At 33.7% G+C, this 19,781-nt stretch overlaps 1 protein-coding gene across 1 annotated transcript; it reads right to left on the bottom strand.

Moving 5' to 3' along the window:
- Nucleotides 1-5,779: 5,779 nt before the first annotated feature.
- LOC107850196 lies at nucleotides 5,780-8,487 on the bottom strand. Its single transcript, XM_016694615.2, has 3 exons — nucleotides 8,316-8,487; nucleotides 6,332-7,655; nucleotides 5,780-6,228 (listed from the first exon to the last, which is right to left on the bottom strand). Exons 2-3 carry the CDS (start codon nucleotides 7,395-7,397, stop codon nucleotides 6,221-6,223), a joined length of 1,074 nt encoding a protein of 357 aa, XP_016550101.1. The 5' UTR covers nucleotides 7,398-7,655; nucleotides 8,316-8,487; the 3' UTR covers nucleotides 5,780-6,220.
- Nucleotides 8,488-19,781: the final 11,294 nt, after the last annotated feature.

Genomic DNA, 19,781 nt, shown 5'->3' with positions numbered 1-19,781 from the left:
TATAGGCGTCACTGAATTTCGCGGTGGTATGTTGTTTACACCATTCTCTGTAACTCTTTCTTTTTAATTCTTCCTTCTGTGTATTTGATTAAAAAAGCTTTCCATCTTTCACATACGCAACTCTGAGATTGGAAACAAGATATCAAACAACGATCTTAACAAATCCTCAGTATGTGCAGACTATTACACGGATGAACTGGTATACATTAGCAGATTAGCTTGCTCCCCTTAATAGAGTTGTACACAAATATTTTCCCTAGTTAACATTTTTCAGGGTGAAGCACAACAAACAAATGTTGTTGTCTTATACTTTGAGAAGCTCATTGTCATCAACCTCTTCACTAAATCTTAGACCTATTGAAGATCAAGTACTATCTGTATCTACCATTCCAGAGTCATTATCTACGGTTAGTTTGTTCCCCAATATATACATGTATATACCAATTATTTTCATATCCGTAAAAGAATGACTAACCTTAGTTCTACAACACAAGCACAAGTAGAAGTCTATCTCCATGACAATGTACATGTACTTGCTCGAGAGTGCAACCTAAGAAGGTTTATTCAAGTGAGATTTGAGCGTGGTAGATTTGGACGATCAATTTCGTTGGATGGAAAAAGAATCCATCTCTGCAGTGAGAACTGACAAATGTGTATTTTTCGACATGTTCTGATTGTGTGCTTTACATTAATTAGCTTCGTACAAAAAGGTGAATTATTATTTTTTTATTTTTCGCCACCTTAAAAGATTACATATCTTAACACAGAGACACTTCAAAAATGTAATCCAAACGTTTTATCACAAATACCTTCGCCAAGTTTTTAATGTTACTGCACTTATGTTGCAGGTACAAAGTTTCCCTGTGGAGGGCAGAATATCGCTTCCCGACCATCCTCAGTCATTTTATTTGCTCGTCTGCTCAAACTGCAATCACTATGTGCGCCCCAAAACAAAAAAAATTGGTGCAGTGCTTCAGCTGCAAGCTACACCGGCCATTAATCCCAAGGTAACTACTACTTTTACCGCATCATACAGAGTCTCCATTGTGCCTTTTGTTGCTCCTACCTTCTCTATAAAAAAAAAAATAGAAATGGTTGCTTAAATTACAAGTGACATATTCCTTCTACTAGGCTTCCTTCAACAGATTTTACATGAGGATGAACTTACTGTTACCTTCTTCCTTCTCTACTTCGTATTAACTTAATTCTTCAGTACATGGTTCTTGTTTCATATTTGACAAAGACATATGCATAGGATAGCAATACCACACACAAGGAAATAAAAAGACATGAAATTTGAGTAATATATCAAAAGGGTGTTTACTGGAATCATAACAATCAAAAAGGGTGATTCTAATTTGCTCAAGGGATGGGATATATGAGGTTGAAAAAGAAGCCAACTTTACGTATGTCTGTGTCTACGTTCTTTGTGTTGTGTGTATGTATGTGTTTGGCTCTTGTTTTTATTGGTATAATATGGTGAATATATCTGTATAATATAGTGGACAGCGGTGTTATATGCTGTGATTTCTTTGCTGTTTAGCTTAAGAAAATCCAGCCATGTCTTTTCCACTGCAGTCAGGAGTTGGCATGCAACATACAGATTTCTTTATAAACAAGGGTGAGTTTAACTTGACTGATCAAGTTGATTAAAGTTGAACCTGTATCTACAACAAAATACCCAATGTAATATCACAAAGTAGACTTTCAGGAGGGTAGATGTATGCAGACCTTACCCTTTGCCTAGAGGTCCAGAAGTTGTTTCCACCAACGTTCGCTGAGTAGTTGAACTTATATCTGTGGACAAAAACCAGTTTTTCCCTACGTAGACTAAAATGAACTTAAAATTGGTCTTACAGTACATGTGTCTTACACTAAAATGGTGTGCTTCCACAACTGATCTACTCTAATTTCCAACGAAAGTTCTACGAGCCTAATTTTGTTGCAAACTAGCGATCTTTTACTACGAATGTCAGGGATGATAAGAATACAAAATCAAATAGTAATTGCTCTAATGCTTTGATGCTCCCTCCGTTCACTTTTACTTGTCAAAAATTTCTTAATTGTATTCTTATTTTTATTTACAGTTTCTATTAATTATTTTTTATTTACAGTTTCTATTAATTATTTTTTCTCTAAATTAATTTTAAGGTTCACAGGCACAGTCTGATGATGAGTACATATATATGAAGGGTAAAGTAGTTTGGGGAACAAGATACCACCGCGAAATTCAGTGACGCCTATGCGCTTGGCACGAATGACGGGATACTCATGCAAATGATGTAATAATGCAGCTCCTTCATTGTCAGCTAGGTCGTCCCATATAGTAAATAAGAAAGGTTTCTTGCTGGTTGGTAAAGCAGACGTACAAATTGTTACAGTGCAATCATATTTTACCAAACAAACAGCACGTTCGGTGAATCTCATACAAGCAGGAGACTAACTCACCTCTGGTCCCATCACAATCGCTTCCCGAAAGTGTTTACTTTGGTCAACTGTATATTGTATGGTGCTGCAGTTGGCTACTACTGCCAGTAAGTCTGGCGTGATGGGAAGCAGCATGTGAGGTGACAGTTCGATTAGTAAGGTCTATTTAGTTGATGGGGTGAAGAGGTGAAGATGTAAACTGCGAGCTTACCAAATTCTACACCTGGATGTTGACGTTCAATAGCTGAGAAAGAAAGTGCATTCAACTTTCTTGGAGCAGGCAGGGGTGCTGCTAGTCCGTCGTTGTAGGTAATGGCCTCAACAATTGTGTATCTATCAACTACCCATCCGTACGTACAGGCTTGTATCGAGTAACCACGGGGATCTCTAACTTTCGCACAAGAAATCAGGTATGTATAAAAAAGGACCAACAACTTCTCGTATTTGGGAATGTCATCACCATATAGTACTATGGAAACCTGTAATTAAGTAAAACAGAAAGAGTTTTAAATATGCGAGTACAATTTACAAAGGAAGCTGTTAGAATTTGCTGTTTTGTCTTTTTATGAGCTGCAAATTCAATTTTTTCTAACAACTATTCTGTAGTGTATAAGAGATTGGCGTAGATAAGAACGTGTAGGGATCAACTCCAGTATTTAGGGAGAGTAGAGGTGGAAAGAAACTTACGCTTTCATCCTACACAAGTATTGTCTAGTATGGTCTGAAAATGGACAGATGAGTCTTTGCTCTTACGGGGACGAAACTTGTCAACTACCTGAACTTTACAGGTCCAGTCTGAAGTTTCTTTTGTAATGGCGTCCACAAGAAGTCTTTGATCCATGATGGCAGCCGTTGTTTCATTATGGAAGCAGAAGGGGCAAATCAAATAGCAACACATGGTAGAATCAAAGAAACGTTTATCCGTTATGATGTAGATAACCAATCTCACATACGGTTTTTGTGTTTCCTGTTAGGTGTTCATTATTTGTGTAAAGTCTGATTTTACTCAAATTCGCGTACAAGGTCCACTTTTTGGATAGCATTCGCAAGAAAATAATTCATTTCAAGGATACTTGAATTTAAAATATCTTATTAAGAATAAACAAATCTGAAATTATTAATTCATTCTTCCCTTTAGTCTAATCATCACTCTCATTATCTCTACACATCTAACAAATCAGAATTCCCTGTGGCTTATTCTTAACAGTCCTAACCCAAAAACCCACTTGTTTCAACTCATCCACTAAACCATACCCAACTTTTGGAATCAAAACACCCCTATACAGCTATACTTATCCATCTTCATTGCATACTTAGCAACCAACTTCACCCTCATTTTCCCTCTAGCAGACTCTTATCTTATTCAACCTTTTGTTATACTCACGCTCCTGAATTTGCTTAAAATGATTAACAAGTTTCTCATTACTATAAAATGTCCTTCCACAAACTCTACATATATAAGGTTCCTCTACCTTAACAACCCCACTTCTTTCCAACAAATTCAATGCCTTCATCTCTTTCCTTTGCTCTCTAACTAAAGGAGGAACATAACTAAACGCGTGTCGATTAGCATAAGCTACTGTAAATCTAACAACGCCAAAATTCACTAGCTGCCTTTTTAACTTTGTAGCAGCACCATATGGTGGAAATGACTTAGGTAGTTGTTATCTAAATCCCAGAAAATTCCAACACTAGCTCAACTTGTGAGGCTAAAGGACCAAAACCCAAATGGGGTTTGGATTCAAAGTGATAAAATCTATTATAGAAGTGAATAGCATGTATAAAGGTGCTAAGTTTAACATATTTCATCATTCTTGATTGTATAGGCCTATAGAGGCAAAAAAAATTACAACCCCGGTTCAATGTTTAAATAATAGCACACAATTTAATTGAAAAAGAAGAGGGTTAGGATTTAAATAATAACATACAATATCTCATAGGATTCACCGTTGTTTTTTATACTGGTGGCTTGTGCAAAGAGTAAAAAGGGCAGCCCAGTGCACTAAAGCTACCACTATGCGCGGTGTCCGGGGAAGGGCCCCACCACAAGGGTGTATCGTACGCAGCCTTACCTTGCATTTCTGCTAGAGGTTGTTTCCAAGGCTTGAACCCATGACCTCTTGATCACATGGCAGCAACTTTTACCAGTTACTCCAAGGCTCCCCTTCTGGCTTGTGCAAAGAGTAACTAGATAAATTTATCAGCAGAGAGCTAAAAGCTGAGAAGTACAATGACAAGAAGACATGACAATTGACATAGCAGCAAATTTTCAGACTTTTACTTGTTTGACCTAATTCATGAAAGTTCTTGAGGCTATATTAGGCACAAGGTTAATTTTCTCTTTTTTTCATTTTGTACGTTGCATAGCTGTTGGGGCGGCCAGTCAGTCATTAATTCCTTTGCACTCCCTTTTGATCTGAGAATTTCAAGTAGTCATGAAGAGGACTTAAACGAGAGATGAGAATCCATGCTATACATAAGGCAGGAAAGGCAGAGCAGGAACTGCAGTATACTTTATAAAGAAGCAGAAGCTGAGGTAAGATGTGTGGACTATGGTGGCAAGGGATGTCTCACAACATATATTCTGTTACTATCTGTACATGTGTATGCATCCATAAAACCTACTGTTGCTACTACCTCAATTCGACGAACTTTTGTGAACATTTTGGCCAACTGTGAATATCTTTTCTTAGACACAGTTTCGAGCAACTAAGGTAACACACTGATTATGGCATTATGCATACCAAAAAAGCCAACCAAAGAGATGATTTTCTTCAGCAGTTAGCATAGTTGGTGTCACATGATGCTTCAATGACAATCTTTATTCTGTGCAAAACTGAATTAGTTGATGCTTGTTCATATAGAAGTTTCAAATATTCTAGTTAAAGGGATGGAAATAAGAGAACTTAATGTGTTCTTTCTAACTAAATCTTTTCTAAACCTTCAGATATCTATCCACATCAAAAGCACAACAGACACTAAGTTGGAACCTACAAATCCTACAATTTAGAACTTGAGCAAAAGAAAGTGAAATTTCAGCTCCTGAAATCAGAGATACAACATCAAGTTCTGATAGACACGCAAATATGGTATACTAAGTGATAATGGATGTGAGACATCAACTTGTTGAGGTCCAAGCTTATCAAGATCGAGGATTAGGACACCTGAAATTTAATCTTTAGATGTGAAGCGGAGGTAGAGAGTGAAATCTATTTGTTGTGTCTGCAGCAAATGCAAAATGAAACTCGCAAATTACAAACAAATAAACAGAAGCACACGGAGAAACATATACAAAGTTGTGCGCACATATGTCTGTAACATTCCTTCATACAAAATACAAGCAAAATAAAGATAGCGATTTCCAAGTCCTTTGCAATTTAAATGATAAATTATCAATATTTTTCACACCAAGCAAGAAAAAAAAAAGATGACATTTTGGTTCATCTTACAATTTAGGTGAATTGAGCCCCCGACCAGAGAACTTGGCCATTGATTTCAATCAGGTTCACCTGAAGTTGATTTTAGAATTTTAATCTATAACAATATCTAGGAAAAGTACAGGTACTTACATGAACATCACTTCTGTTACAATGGTAAACCTTAACCTCCAAGTTTCTCCACTGATTAAAACATACAAAACTCAGTAGTTGTTGCCAGCTAAGTTACTTCACTAATAACTTTCAGCAGTGTTGACCCCAACGTAAGGAAAGCCTCTTGAGGATGATGGAATCACCAGTTCATATCTCATTTTTATAAGAATGAAGCTGAAGCCAAAAATATGTTGCCGCATCAATCAACGTCCTGAATAAGTATAACGCAAAATGACTGCTCAGAAGTCCAAAGTGGAGAACTTCATTGTCAGAGAATTAACTTTGCATCATAAAGTTACAATAATCAAAAGTACCTGAATGAGAGTCCAGCTTCCACCATGCACCAGCATTTTCCTTCAAGACGGAAGCACCAACATCCTCTTCCCCAGAAAAGAATCCGTCAGAATCATCACTCTCAACTTCAGAATAATACAACTTTTTCTCTACCTCTGGATCATATGTCCACTCCAATCTTTTCAATACATCTCGGTCCTTCCACCGGCCAACGACAGAGACAGCTTCTTTCTTAGCCTTCCCCATCATGATCTCTTGCCACGAGAAAGCAGCATCCGCTATCCTCTTCAGAGCACCATCATTGCTATCACCAACAACCACCGTCTTCAAACACCTCAACCTAGCCTCCTTCAACACCTCCACAAAATCCGAATCATCAGACACAAGCACCACATGATCCACCATCCTCTTATCCATTACATCAACCAAATGATTCCTCAACGCGATATCAGCAGCCTGTGGCTTATTCTCAACAGTCCTAACCCAAAAACCCGCTCGTTTCAACTCATCCGCCAAACCATACCCAACTTTGGGAATCAAAACATCCCTAACAGCACCCTTATACTTATCCATCTTCATTGCATACTTAGCCACCAACTTCACCCTCATTTTCCCTCTAGCAGACTCTATCTTACTCAACCTTTTTTTATGCTCGCGCTCGTGAATTTGCTTAAAATGATTCACAAGTTTCTCATTACTATAAAATCTCCTTCCACAAACTCTACATATATAAGGTTCCACTACCTTAACAACCCCACTTTTTTCCAACAAAGTCAACGCCTTCCTCTCTTTCCTTTGTTCCCTAACTAAAGGAGGCACATAACTAAACGCTTGTCGATTAGCATAAGCAACTGTAAATCTAACAACCCCAAATTCACTAGCTGCTTTCTTTAACTTAGTAGCAGCATCATATGGTGGAAATGACTTAGGTGGTTTGTTATCTAAATCCCAGAAAATTCCAACACTAGCTCTAACTTGTGAGTCTAAAGATCCAAAACCCAAATGGGGTTTGGATTCAAAGTGACAAAATCTATTATAGGAGTGAATAGCATGTATAAAGGCGCCAACTTTAACATATTTCATCATTCTTGATTGTATATAGGTCTATAGAGGCAAACAAAAATGACAACCCCAGTTCACTGTTCAAATAATAGCAGATAATACCTCAATTAAATCCAGGTATACTGGCCTTAGGATTCAGTGTTGTAGCTGCAAGAATTCATATGGGGGTGAGGGAGTGCTCAATTGGGGTATTTTGGGTTTTGTAATTGAGAAACCATATCTTTGCTTTTTTGGGTGATTTACCAGAATGAGCCTTGAAGCTGGTTCCAGTTCTTCATCTCACTGCCCACCACCAATAATTACGATTGTTTGTCACAACATAATTTATAAGTGTACAGTTTGATTGTACAAGTGTAATTACATTATTATATTAAATTTTTAAAATAAAAATTAATTATCAAAAATTTAAAAAATTATATTAAACATATAAGAACCTTTTATAAATGATATTAATTAATAAATATATATTCTTGTAAAAAAAATAATTGATTTATGTTTTTCAAACTAATATATTTTAATTAAATTAATTGTAAAAACTTAAAGTATATAATTGTTAAGAACATCATGAAATGCATTTTTGACAAAAAAAGATTAATACTATAAATATAATGTCATAAAATAATTAAAACATTTGACAAAACCATAATCTATCAATTCTAACTATAAAATAAATGGCTTGCAATGTGAAATATCAATTGTAAAATAAATAAATTCAAAGTGAAAATATAACATAAGTTCAAAATTCAACAAAACAATAATGCATTTGTATGAAATTTCAACATAATGTACACAAATATGATTCAAATAAAAGGAAAACTTATGACTATAACCTTATTCAACAATGAATTCATTCTACTTTTAATTTAAAAATTAGAATAGTAACTAAATTATGCTAAATGAAAAGAATAAACATAAAATAAATAAATAAAAAATAGATAATACCTTAATTTCTAGAAGGCTCTCGGTGCTTTGGTCACATGCTCTCGGTGCTGCGTCGTTTGTCGTCGGCCGGCAACTGTTGTGTCGTTGTTATGTTAAAGGTGAAGAAGAAAGGAGTAGGTGAAGTGGGCCTGGGTCGGGTATTGGTCTTGGGCCACTGAATTATTTAGGGAAAAACACATAAATGGTACTTAAGATCAAACAAATTTCACAAAAAATGACAAGAAATTTAAATTTCATTTTCTAACTATTCTAACTTGTTGGCTTGTATTACAGTTTATATATATATATATATATTCTAAATAAAAATTATATAATTTTGATACGTAATTTATATAATAATTGTACAATTTTTTTACGTATTTTATACAATAATTATATAATTTTTATACACATTCTATATAATGTTTTATATATATTTTATACATATACATATTTAATAGAACTATACAATTTCTAAACATATATCTTATATAAATACATATTCTATATAACAATCACATCGTTTTTATATAATATATTTAATTATTATTTTTAAACAACTCAAAAAAAATAAAATATTTTTCAGTTAAAAAATTCGTAGCAAAAAAATTACTGAACTAATTTTAGGAAAGGATCAAATGATCCAAGTTGGAAAGGCTGAAAATAGCCAAATGGCTAATGGCCATAAAGTGGCAATTATTTTGAAAAGGACATGGGTTGACCATTTTGAAAAGAAATGGTCAGCCCCTTTAAAAGTTGGATATGGGTAGCTAGTCGGCCCAATTTAATTCCCCGAAATAGCCACTTAGCCGAATATTGATCCTCTTACACATTAAAGAGTAATAAATACTCTTTCAACGGCTACTTACAGAACTTTTCAAAATTTTCTTCTCTTTCTTTCTAATATGCTTCATAAATTTGTGTTTTTCATCAAAATTAGAAATTGAATTGCTGATTCTTGCATTGTATGGACATGAAACAAAAAAAGGGTAGTAAGGAAAAGCTAAAATTAGCTAGTAAAGGGGTCAATTTTGATTCCAAATTTATTATTAAAGATGATGACTTTACAGAATCTTCATATATGTTGTTGCAGTTGAAGGACTATCCTAGTCCTTTAAACTTGAAAAAGAAGAAAATTGATAGAATAGAGTCTCAAGGTAAGAGAAAATCTATGTTGGAAAGTCCATCTTCTTCTCATAGGATGACTCGGTCAAAGAGTCAGAGACTTTTAGGTGCATGTAAAGATAAAGAAAGGGACCTTTCAAAAAGAAAGAAGAAGGTCGATGAATATTTATTTGTTAGTGCGAAGTAAAAAAAGAAACGAAATCGAGAAAAAAATTATGAAGATGCTGGTGTATCGTTAAAGAAAAAATGTAAAGTTTTAGATCAGCTTGGAAAACCATGTTATAGTTTATCAGATGTGGAGGTATTCTATATTTTTTTGCAACTATAATGTATTTTTTTTTTGTATATATATGCAATGTGAGACCTTATTTTATATGTTGTTGTTATTGTAGTTGTTTTGTGCAATGTAATGCATAGTGTTAATGTATTCAGAAATATATATTTTTTTCAGGTTTGGGATTTTGTTGTTCGATCAAGTGATTATTACATGGCTCATGTTAGTGTGCATACAAATTGCTCGATTGTGAATGAACTGAAAGATAAGTTGACTAAGGTGCAACTCGATTTGTTTAGAAACACCTGTTTTGGATATTTTTAAGATTTGCCATCTATTTTCATTCAAAATCAGTTGATACATGGCATGTTGCTAAAGGAAGTTTTGTCTAGTCGAAATGATGAGATATGGATTAAAGTGAATGACACAAAGTTGTGATTTGATCTATCGGAGTTTGCTGTTATAAGTGGCTTAAAGTGTACAGGTGATGTTACACTGGCATGTAATTTGAGTCAATCTAGTCGCCTTAGGGACTTGTACTTTTCAAATCAATCCAAAGTTACAAAGCTTGAGCTGAAAACTTTTTTCTTGGGAAAAAAATTACAATCTGATGGGTACGCGTTGCATATTGCCATTCTTTACTTCATTCATAATTTTCTGTTTTCAGTTACGTATGGTGACTTCATAAATAAGGATGTTTTTTTTCTGGTTGAGTCTGATCAGTTTGAGACATTTTCCTGGGGAAAGTTGTGTTTTCGTGATATGTTGGATTTAATGAAGTACTAGGTTTATAAGCGAAAGTCTATGTATCAGTGTGGTGGTTTCCCTTTGACATTTCAATGTTGGTTTTATGAATGTTGTCCATATGCGGACAATAAACTAGTTGTTCGAGTGGGAGATAGTGTGCCCCGAATACTTAATTGGTCGGTGACGATAAGACCAAACTATAGGAAGGTGAAGTTTGTTTTTAGTGATATAAATTGCGAGCAGGTACTTATACTATGTGTATTTAGATATATGGTCTTTTGCTTATACTATTAATTTACTTTTTAAAACTTTTAAGTTTTTATTTGTATGTATAGGTGGTGTTAACCAATATCGAACCAACTTGTATTGAGAAGAGAATTCTTCAGTTGCCTGTTTTTTAGACTGTACCTCAAAGGAACATGTTGCATTCAAGAAATCTGATGATTTGTCTAATTCGAGCAAAGAACATATAAGAGAAGACAGTCCTGTGAATTCTCAAAATGAGTTGAAACTTCTGCGAACTGATTTGAATTTGGTATGTTTAAGTATTTTAAAAGTTTAATATCACCTTTTTATAGTTGAGTATTATGAAAAAATGATGATTTTTTGTTTGTCATTTTGAAAACGTTCAGCTAAAGTATGAGGTTTTGTCGATGAAACAGTTGATGACATCGTCATTTGACCTAATTTTTAAAGCACTACATATAAATGAGGGTTCTAAGGTATTTGGCTTCTTGTATTATTTTTTATTTATAAGACTTATATACAGTTTTATACTAATATTTTTTTGTTGAAATTTGTAAAACAGTCTGTCGAGTATCACAGTGGTCGTAATGTGGGGCTTAAAATGATGATACACATACAGGAAATGCCATAGGGGTTAATTTGTCTGACAATGTGGGATGGCAAACTGATGGTACACCTAAGGTTGATCACGTAAGTGATAATGTGATTGATGGTGTTTGACAAAAAATTATTAGTGTTGGGGATTGTATTGATATAAAAGCTGGGAATAAACTAAGTGTTAATCTGGTTGATGATGTTGAAAAAGAAAATATTGATGTAGGTCATCACATTGATGTAGTAGTTGAAGATCAACTAAGTGATAATTTCGTTGATGATATTGGAAAAGAAACTGTTGGTGTAGGTGATCGTATTGATACAAATGCAGGTGATAGACCTATTATAGGTGATGAATGGAGCGCATTTTTAAATTTTGAATTTTTAAAATTTACATCAAGTGGTAAAAAGATTGGAGAAAAGGTTAAAAATAGTTTTGAGGATAGTTGGTCTGATTTTCCTAATTATGAAGTATCAAATTTTACCCAACCAATTTCTCACGAGAATGTACAGTGTATGAAAGATTTGATTGAGAATAGTCAGGAAATTGATTGGTTAGTTGTTTCGGACAGTGAAATCTCAAAGTATACTCAACCTAATAAAATTGGTGAATATTCTGTGATTGAAAAAACTGTTGGAAAGATTGATATAGATTTAGGTTGTACAAGTGTTGCATTTAGAGGCTACAAAAGTTCTTGTTGATGTTGGAAGCGTAACAAAAAATGTTGATGATACTTCTGCAGGTGATAAATCAACTGTCATCTTGGATGACACACCGGATGTCCCTCGTAGAATAAGAAAACCAGCTTCAATATGTGAATCACCATACGTGTCCAAGTTTGATTCTGGTTGTAGCAACGTTCAAGGTCAACCAACTAAGTGCATAGATAAAGGACATTCAAGAAAATACATATTTAGTATGAAACATCCATTTACCATAAGTATTACAAAGTCATTTCTTGATATGAAGTTGTTGTCTTCATTCAACAAGTTTGTTGATAAGTCATTACGACTTAATTCAAAGTAAGTGTTTTCTTTCTAAATTTTTGTTTGTTAAATTTTTATCATTTTTGTGTCATAACTAATACGTTGTGTCATGCTTTTCTTACAGTCCTGTTTATTCGAAATCTGTTAATAATCTGGCAAATGCTTTTGACTTTGGTATTGTCATGATTAAAACAAAAGAATGGTTCTACGGGCTTGGATATGCAGGAGTACTTTTAACTGATTCATTAAGTCTATTATCCATCATAGTTTACTAGTATAGTAGTACTGAAATATTCTTTAGTGATTCTGACAATGTAATGTAGTTTATTAAAATGATCTTTTATCCTTTCTTTTCAGCATATTGATGTGCTTTTTTACTACTTACGGAAGAAATCAAAGTACACTCTTTTGGATGGTGGAAGTTCATTCATAACAACTGATTGTTGGTTTAATTGCTTGATACAAAGTTTGTACTCAAAGTTTTTGGGTAAGAGGAAAGATGTTGCCGTTATTAAAGAGGACAGTGAAATTGTTCATTATATCCTCATATATGTTATGAGGTGTAATGTGTCGTGGTATTCTGTTGAAAATGTTTTGTTCCCGATAAATATTTCTAAGAACTTTCACTGGATTTTGGCTCGTCTGTCTTTTAAAGACTAATGTATTTATAGTTATGATTCAATGCGTGGTGCACGATATAGACGTGTTGCTGAGAAAGTTGTTTTAGCATATTCAGAATTGATACCATACTTGCTTTCTTCTATTGATTTTTGGGACAAAAGAAGTGATGGAATTATAGGTGCTGACTCATTTGATATTCGGATGGTTGACGGATTGTTAACTCAAAAGAACACGTAAATTAGTACTAAAAAGCTAATATTGTTGCTAGTCTTTCACTTTTTTAAAAAAATTATTATACTCATTTGGGAATATATTGCCGGGACTGTGGTGTTTTTGTCTTTTGCAGAGTACATGATTGAAGGCGTTCAAATTCCTGCAAGTTTAGATCATTTTAATAGTATACGGAGTCGATATGGTGTATTACTGTGGCAATATAGAAAGATAAAATAAAGGCAACGTGCAATCAGCGACGATGAATCTACTGGAAGACTGAAAAAGAAAAATTAATCTTCTAAAGAAGTAATAGTTTAGGATAACTTGCAAGTGTAGTTTTTGACATATTTTAAAGTTTTTGATATACTGTTGGAAGTCTTTACCTGGTGTTTTTTATGGGAAATAGTTGCTTAGTTTTTATTTCTGTTTTTCGAAGAATCTATATTGATTCATATTGACGATTATATGATTTTGAAAACTTTTATTTTTTTATTAGAATGTTGATATTGTTTTCTTTATGTATTAGTGTGTATTGTGCTTTTTATACTTCTTCTGTGGTAGTGGTATAGACTGCGTATGTTTTACCCTTTCCAGATCTCACTTTATGGTAATACACTGGGTATGTTGTTGTTGTTGTTGTTGTTGTATTGAGAGTGAGCTTAACGAAGAATGAATGAGTTGCATCTTTAGGCTTGGTTCCAGAGCTGCTTAAATTTTCTTGGATAGCTACTTCCACAACTTACTTTTATGAAAGCACTTAGCAGCATGCTACTTGGTATTATCCTTTTCTTAACTGTCTTAACAATTTAGTGCTTAATAACACAACCCAGTATTTCGTTAGGGGGTTCTATTATCAATATTTACTTCTGACTATCTGTTGTTCTAAGCCTTTCGCTTGGATTTATACTGGGTGGATGTCGTCATTTTTGTAATATGTGAACTTATTATTTTGGCACTCCTGATTTTCTCTTTAATTTTGTTGTACTTCAGTCATTAAAGCTTGTATTTATCTTAGTAACTAGCAGCTTACTATTGCTAGTATGCGTGATAATTGCAAAGCAAGTTTCAGAAGCTAGGAAGAAGAAGTGAAGAATGCTTCTTCCATTATCAATGTAGAAGTGCGCGAATATAGATTCGTTTTGCTCCCCTTTTTCTTTTCTGAATTCCTTTTTGACACAAGTAATTGAAGTAGAGGCAAGCTGATTAAATGGTGCTAAATTTGAGACTGCGTGACATTAGAGATATTGTTTTGGATATATACATTATAAGTGTTTGGGCTTGTTAATAAAGTTTTATGTCACTTTAGCTTCAAGTCCTACAGTGTAATTGTATTGTACCTTCATATTATATTTATCTCTATTCAGTCACCAAATTGTAGCATTACCATGAAAGGTATGTGATACTAGTCTTGTCAAGCACATAAAATTGTTTGTTGGGGTTGCTAAAATCCTAAAAATTGTGGAGAAGAAGCGTAGGTTTAGCTTTACTGAGATGTAACGCGATAAAATAGTGTGATAAGATCAAAGCTCTCAGTTCCTTACAATCCCTTCGACATCTAATAATGGTATCTATTGGAAGTCTACTGATGATATCAATAATGTGACCATCAGGCAAGCATTGAAAAATTTTAGAAAGTTCCTCTTTAAAGAATAGTGATATTATATCAAATAGTGAAACCAACACTTCTCTCAACCATTCAAGTGCCATGATGAGTAGTACCTATAAATTACTAAAGTAGAAGAACCAAAATTAATATTGATCGGTGAATTTTCCCTGTAATATACTAGTAATACATATCATCCAGAATTTTGAAACATAATAGAAAAAGAAACTCAAATCATAAAACTATTTCTTATTGAGAGTGCAAAGAAAAATGGTGAAAACTATTTAGGAACGGAGTGAGTAGTTATTCACTACAACATTGTATTGTATCACACTATATTATTTTAACAAATATAATGTTTGGATTGATTGCATCGTTTTCCAATGTTACATAATGTCACATTAGGTGATATCAATAGAACCAAAGGTTTTAAATCTTGAAGAATGTTAAATGTTGATCAGTCTTAACATTGTTTTCTTGACAAGCAATAACATTTTTACATAAGTCCTACATTGAAGTTGACAATAAGATACACATGTTTGTATTCTTTTATATTAACAGATTACATGAAGAAGTAGCAAATTGCACATCCTGTTGGTTGGTTGGCTGTTGTAAGGTTTCGTTTCTTCCCATTTCCACCAATAAAGTTTCTAGTTAGATTTCATCGATTTGTCGAACCTTTTAGGTCTATTCACCTAAGTTTGCTCGGACTCTTAAATTTTGATGCCGCACTAGTGTCGGATTCTCCAAAATTATACTAGTTTTAGCGAATTTGACATGCTCTTATTGACATTTTTAAAGATTTAGAGCAATAGAGCTATTCACTGGGGCTTGAAGAAATGGACATCCAAACCTTGAGTTGTTATAGTCCAAATTGCGCCAAATACCAAAACAACACTTAGAACCAAGCCCAAAACTCCAAGTGACCAATTAACAAACCAACTTGAACTATATCTCTTAGGAACCTGTAGAAAAATATATAACATGACTGTCATGAACAACAATAGGAGAAACATTTTCTCCCTGGACACATACATATCACTTGTATATGATGTCATTTAACTAATACTATATATTATATAGATGACGCTCAAAAGTACGTATTGAATGAAACTTGTGTATAGACTTATATACACACACATCATACTACTAAATAAATTCATCAAAAAGATATCGTTAAGACAATGAAAAGTAGAAGTTGAAATTCATATAATATCGAAATATTTTATTAGAAATCAAACTAGGAAGCTTAAAAATGTAAAATCTTAGGCATCATTTATTACATTTCGTGTAAAAGTAGACAACTTTTCACATTTCAGCTTAAAATGTGAAATCAATTCCTGTAATATGTTTTGCAATCTAGAATTAACTGGGCTATTTGAAAAATAAAATAGGAACTATAAGAATGTCTTATTAAATTCTTGTTGGGGTATTTGTGCAGGTTCTTTGATTGTGTCCAACCTTTCCACACCGTCCACATGATACTTTTTGTGTAGACATGTAGTCCATAATGCCTTTGCCTCGATTGTTTCTCCTTGGTCTACCTGGTCTTGGCTTCTAGATTGCTAGGAGTACTATGATATCCGATACTTCTGTTGGAATGTGCCACATTGTTTCATTAAGAAGTGGAATAACTGGAAATTCATAGGCTTTCAAATAGTTTTCCTTTGTGTAATAAGCTGCACAGTAGGATTGTACATTCATATGAGTGTAACTCAATACTGTCATAGCATGAGGACATGGAATTCCATCAACCTGAAATTGTAGGCAGCTACACCATTTTCACGCATACACATAATGCTTCACTTTTGAATTTCATCAATCACAATGTACACATGAATGGTAGAAGCCATTACCTATAATATACATCAAAATATTAAGCAATTGTACCATGAGACATTTTAGTCAGTATGTAATAGAAATAACAACACAGTTTCTTTACCTTTATTTTATCTGATAAAATGAGATTTTCCCCCATAATTGTGTTGTACTTGCTTCCCAATTCAGTAAATGTTGCCTGTGCATTCATTCTGTTTTTATTATTTCATTTTATTACCAAATCCATCATGAATTGTAGCAGCTTCTTTACTGGCAGTTCTCTTGCCTCTCTATTTGCTGAATTCAGCGACTCTGCAATATTCGAAGTCTGCTGGTGAAAGGGCACAGGTCATAAGACTGAAAACTGGAATAATCCTTCCTAAAAAAAGAGCTTTCGGTAATAGCATGAGAAAGAAGAAGGTGACTTCCCAAGTCTGTTGACCACCATTGATCTATTAATATTTGAATGTGCTGTGGACCACTTTTCATAGCCAATTTCAAACAAGTAAGGCCTCAGCCTCTCATCGATTTTGTCTGCATCTTCCATTAGTCGATCAAAATCTGCCTTTACGTAAGTACGAGCATTGCGAAAAAGATTCCCTTAGCTCCTTCTGATTTCTCTTAAATTTTTCTTTAATGTTGTTCCATAGATGATAGATGCATATATAATGAGCTGCATTTGGATATACCTTTGCAGCAGCCTTTAATATACTTTCATGCCGATCAAATACTATGGACATATTTTCTTTTTCACCATATGCTATTTTAAACATACTAAAAAACCATTCCCATGAAGCATCATTTTTAGAATCCACAATAGAATATGCTAATGGTAGAATTTTCCCTGATTATGCAAGTGAAAAAAGTCAAACATCTTAGACTAGTATGAATAACGCATCTTAGACTGAATTTCTACTTTTTTTTAAGGAAGTACTATTGTATCTAAAAAAATCATTAAACTGACCTGCTGCATCAAGCATGCTAGCACATAACATGGTCCCCCGGTATATTGATTTAAGAAAAGTACCATCAGTAACTATTGTTTGCATACAATATTCCCATCTTTTAATGGATGCATTCAATGGGACAAAAACATACAGAAAGTGATTGTCCTTTGTCTTGTATAGCCTTGTATACAAACCCGGATTGATTGTATTTACCATATACAAGTAAGCTGGCAGATTAGCATATAATTCACGTAGGGAACCTCTGACTAGTTCAATTGCCTTTTCTTTTGCTTTGTAAGTCTTTTTGTATCATTCTAATCCCATGACTGTTTCTCATTTCATCCATAATCTTTGCGGGAGTGAATGATGATTTCAAATTCAGATACTTGTTCTTTACCATTTCAGTAATGGTCAATGAAGTAGCATGATGCTGTGAAAGAATTCTATCTGCAATTGCATTGGTGTGAACATCAAAGAATCTTGTCACCATGAAGACCTGACTCTTTTTTACTTGAAGATCAAAAAGTCCATTGACATTTTTCATTCGCACATTGCAGATAGTACCTATATTAATACATTTATACAAAATAATGTTAGTTCTATTTGAATATTTTACTTGTAGTAGCTCACTCAATTCTACTACTTGTTGTAAATTTTAGGTGCAGAAATCTCATCTGAGGTTGGAATATGCTACAGACAACTTGGGAACAACTTCACTATACCAACAAAATCAGTTGACTTAATCAAAGGTTTCAAAGGCAAAAGATTCATAATTTATGATGCAAATCCAGAACTCCTTAAAGTTTTTAAAGGCACCGACCTTCAAGTTTCAGTCATGGTCCTAAATGAACACACTAACAATATTGCTTCCTATCAAATCTTAGCCGACCAATGGGCCAAAACCAATGTTGTACCTTTTTATTCACGCACGATGATCCATTACGTCCTTGTTGGAAACGAAGTCCTCAGTAACCCACCCAACATCTATCATTTTAAGCCCTCTGTAGATAAAACTCCACAAAGATGTCACAAGCAGTATGAAGGGCAAATCCATTTTTTGACCTTCTTGATTCAAAGTTGTTGATGCATTCTATTTTCTTACTAGAAAAGAAGTCTTTTATAATGAAATAATGTAGGTTTCTTACTTGCAAATGAGATAAAAAAAATGTCATTTATTTAATGAGAAATAAAAGGGATTATTGAATTTTAGTAGATTACATAACAAACAACTCACATCCTTGCATATGCAGTATCTATAACCAATTGATATTGTTTTATACCAAATTTATACACTTTTATACTATATTGATACATTTTTTTCAAAAAAAGACAAGGGGGACATATGCGTGCATATACAGTATATATACCACATAAACACCACGTTGATACTCAATTGATACTCTTTTATACCAGATTAATACAGTTTGATACCACATTCATACAGTATAAAGACCACATTAAAACTACATTGATACTCAATTGATACTATTTTATACCAGATTGATACAGTTTAATACCACATTTATAAAGTACATATACCACATAGAAACCACATTGATACTCAATTGATACTATTTTATACTAGATTGATACAGTTTAATACCACATTTATAAAGTACATATACCACATAGAAACCACATTGATACTCAATTGATACTATTTTATACTAGATTGATACAGTTTAATACCACATTCAGACAATACATATACCATATAAAAATCACATTGATACTATTTTATACTAGATTGATACCGTTTAATACCACATAAAGACCATATTGATACTCAATTGATACTATTTTATACTAGATTGATACAATTTAATACCAAATTTAAAAAGTATAAATACCACATAAAAACCACATCGATACTATTTTTATACTAGATTGATACAGCTTAATACCACATTTAGACAGTTCATATACTGTAGACACCTAATTTAGTCCCTCCTCGATGTCGTTTTTACCCTTTTTTATTTTTTATCCTACTGTGTACCCTCACCCATGTTATTATACCCTCAAAATACAAAAAAAAATATATATATAACAAAATCCCTAACAAAACCTATCCTAACTAATTCTATCTTATCCTAACAACTTACCCAATCAAAATAAACCACCTCCCTACCCCTACCCAACCCTACCCCACGTCACACCCCCCCTCCTCTTTTTTTCTTGTCCAAAAAGAAAGGACCAGGAAGGGAAAAAAGAATATATACACACAGGACCTCAGCATAAAGGGGGGGGGGGGATCAGTAATAAAAAAAAGAAAAAAGACTCTCACTCTCTCTTCGCCGGTGACCCTTCTCCCG

Source organism: Capsicum annuum, chromosome 12 (assembly GCF_002878395.1).
Source record: "Capsicum annuum cultivar UCD-10X-F1 chromosome 12, UCD10Xv1.1, whole genome shotgun sequence".
Taxonomy (NCBI): Eukaryota; Viridiplantae; Streptophyta; class Magnoliopsida; order Solanales; family Solanaceae; genus Capsicum; species Capsicum annuum.
Note: the sequence above shows the minus strand (reverse complement) of the source record. Positions and strands in the feature narration are given on the sequence as shown.

Bases quoted from the DNA above. Each gene is read 5' to 3' on its own strand.
- LOC107850196 (XM_016694615.2), bottom strand. From the start codon at position 7,397: ATGATGAAATATGTTAAAGTTGGCGCCTTTATACATGCTATTCACTCC.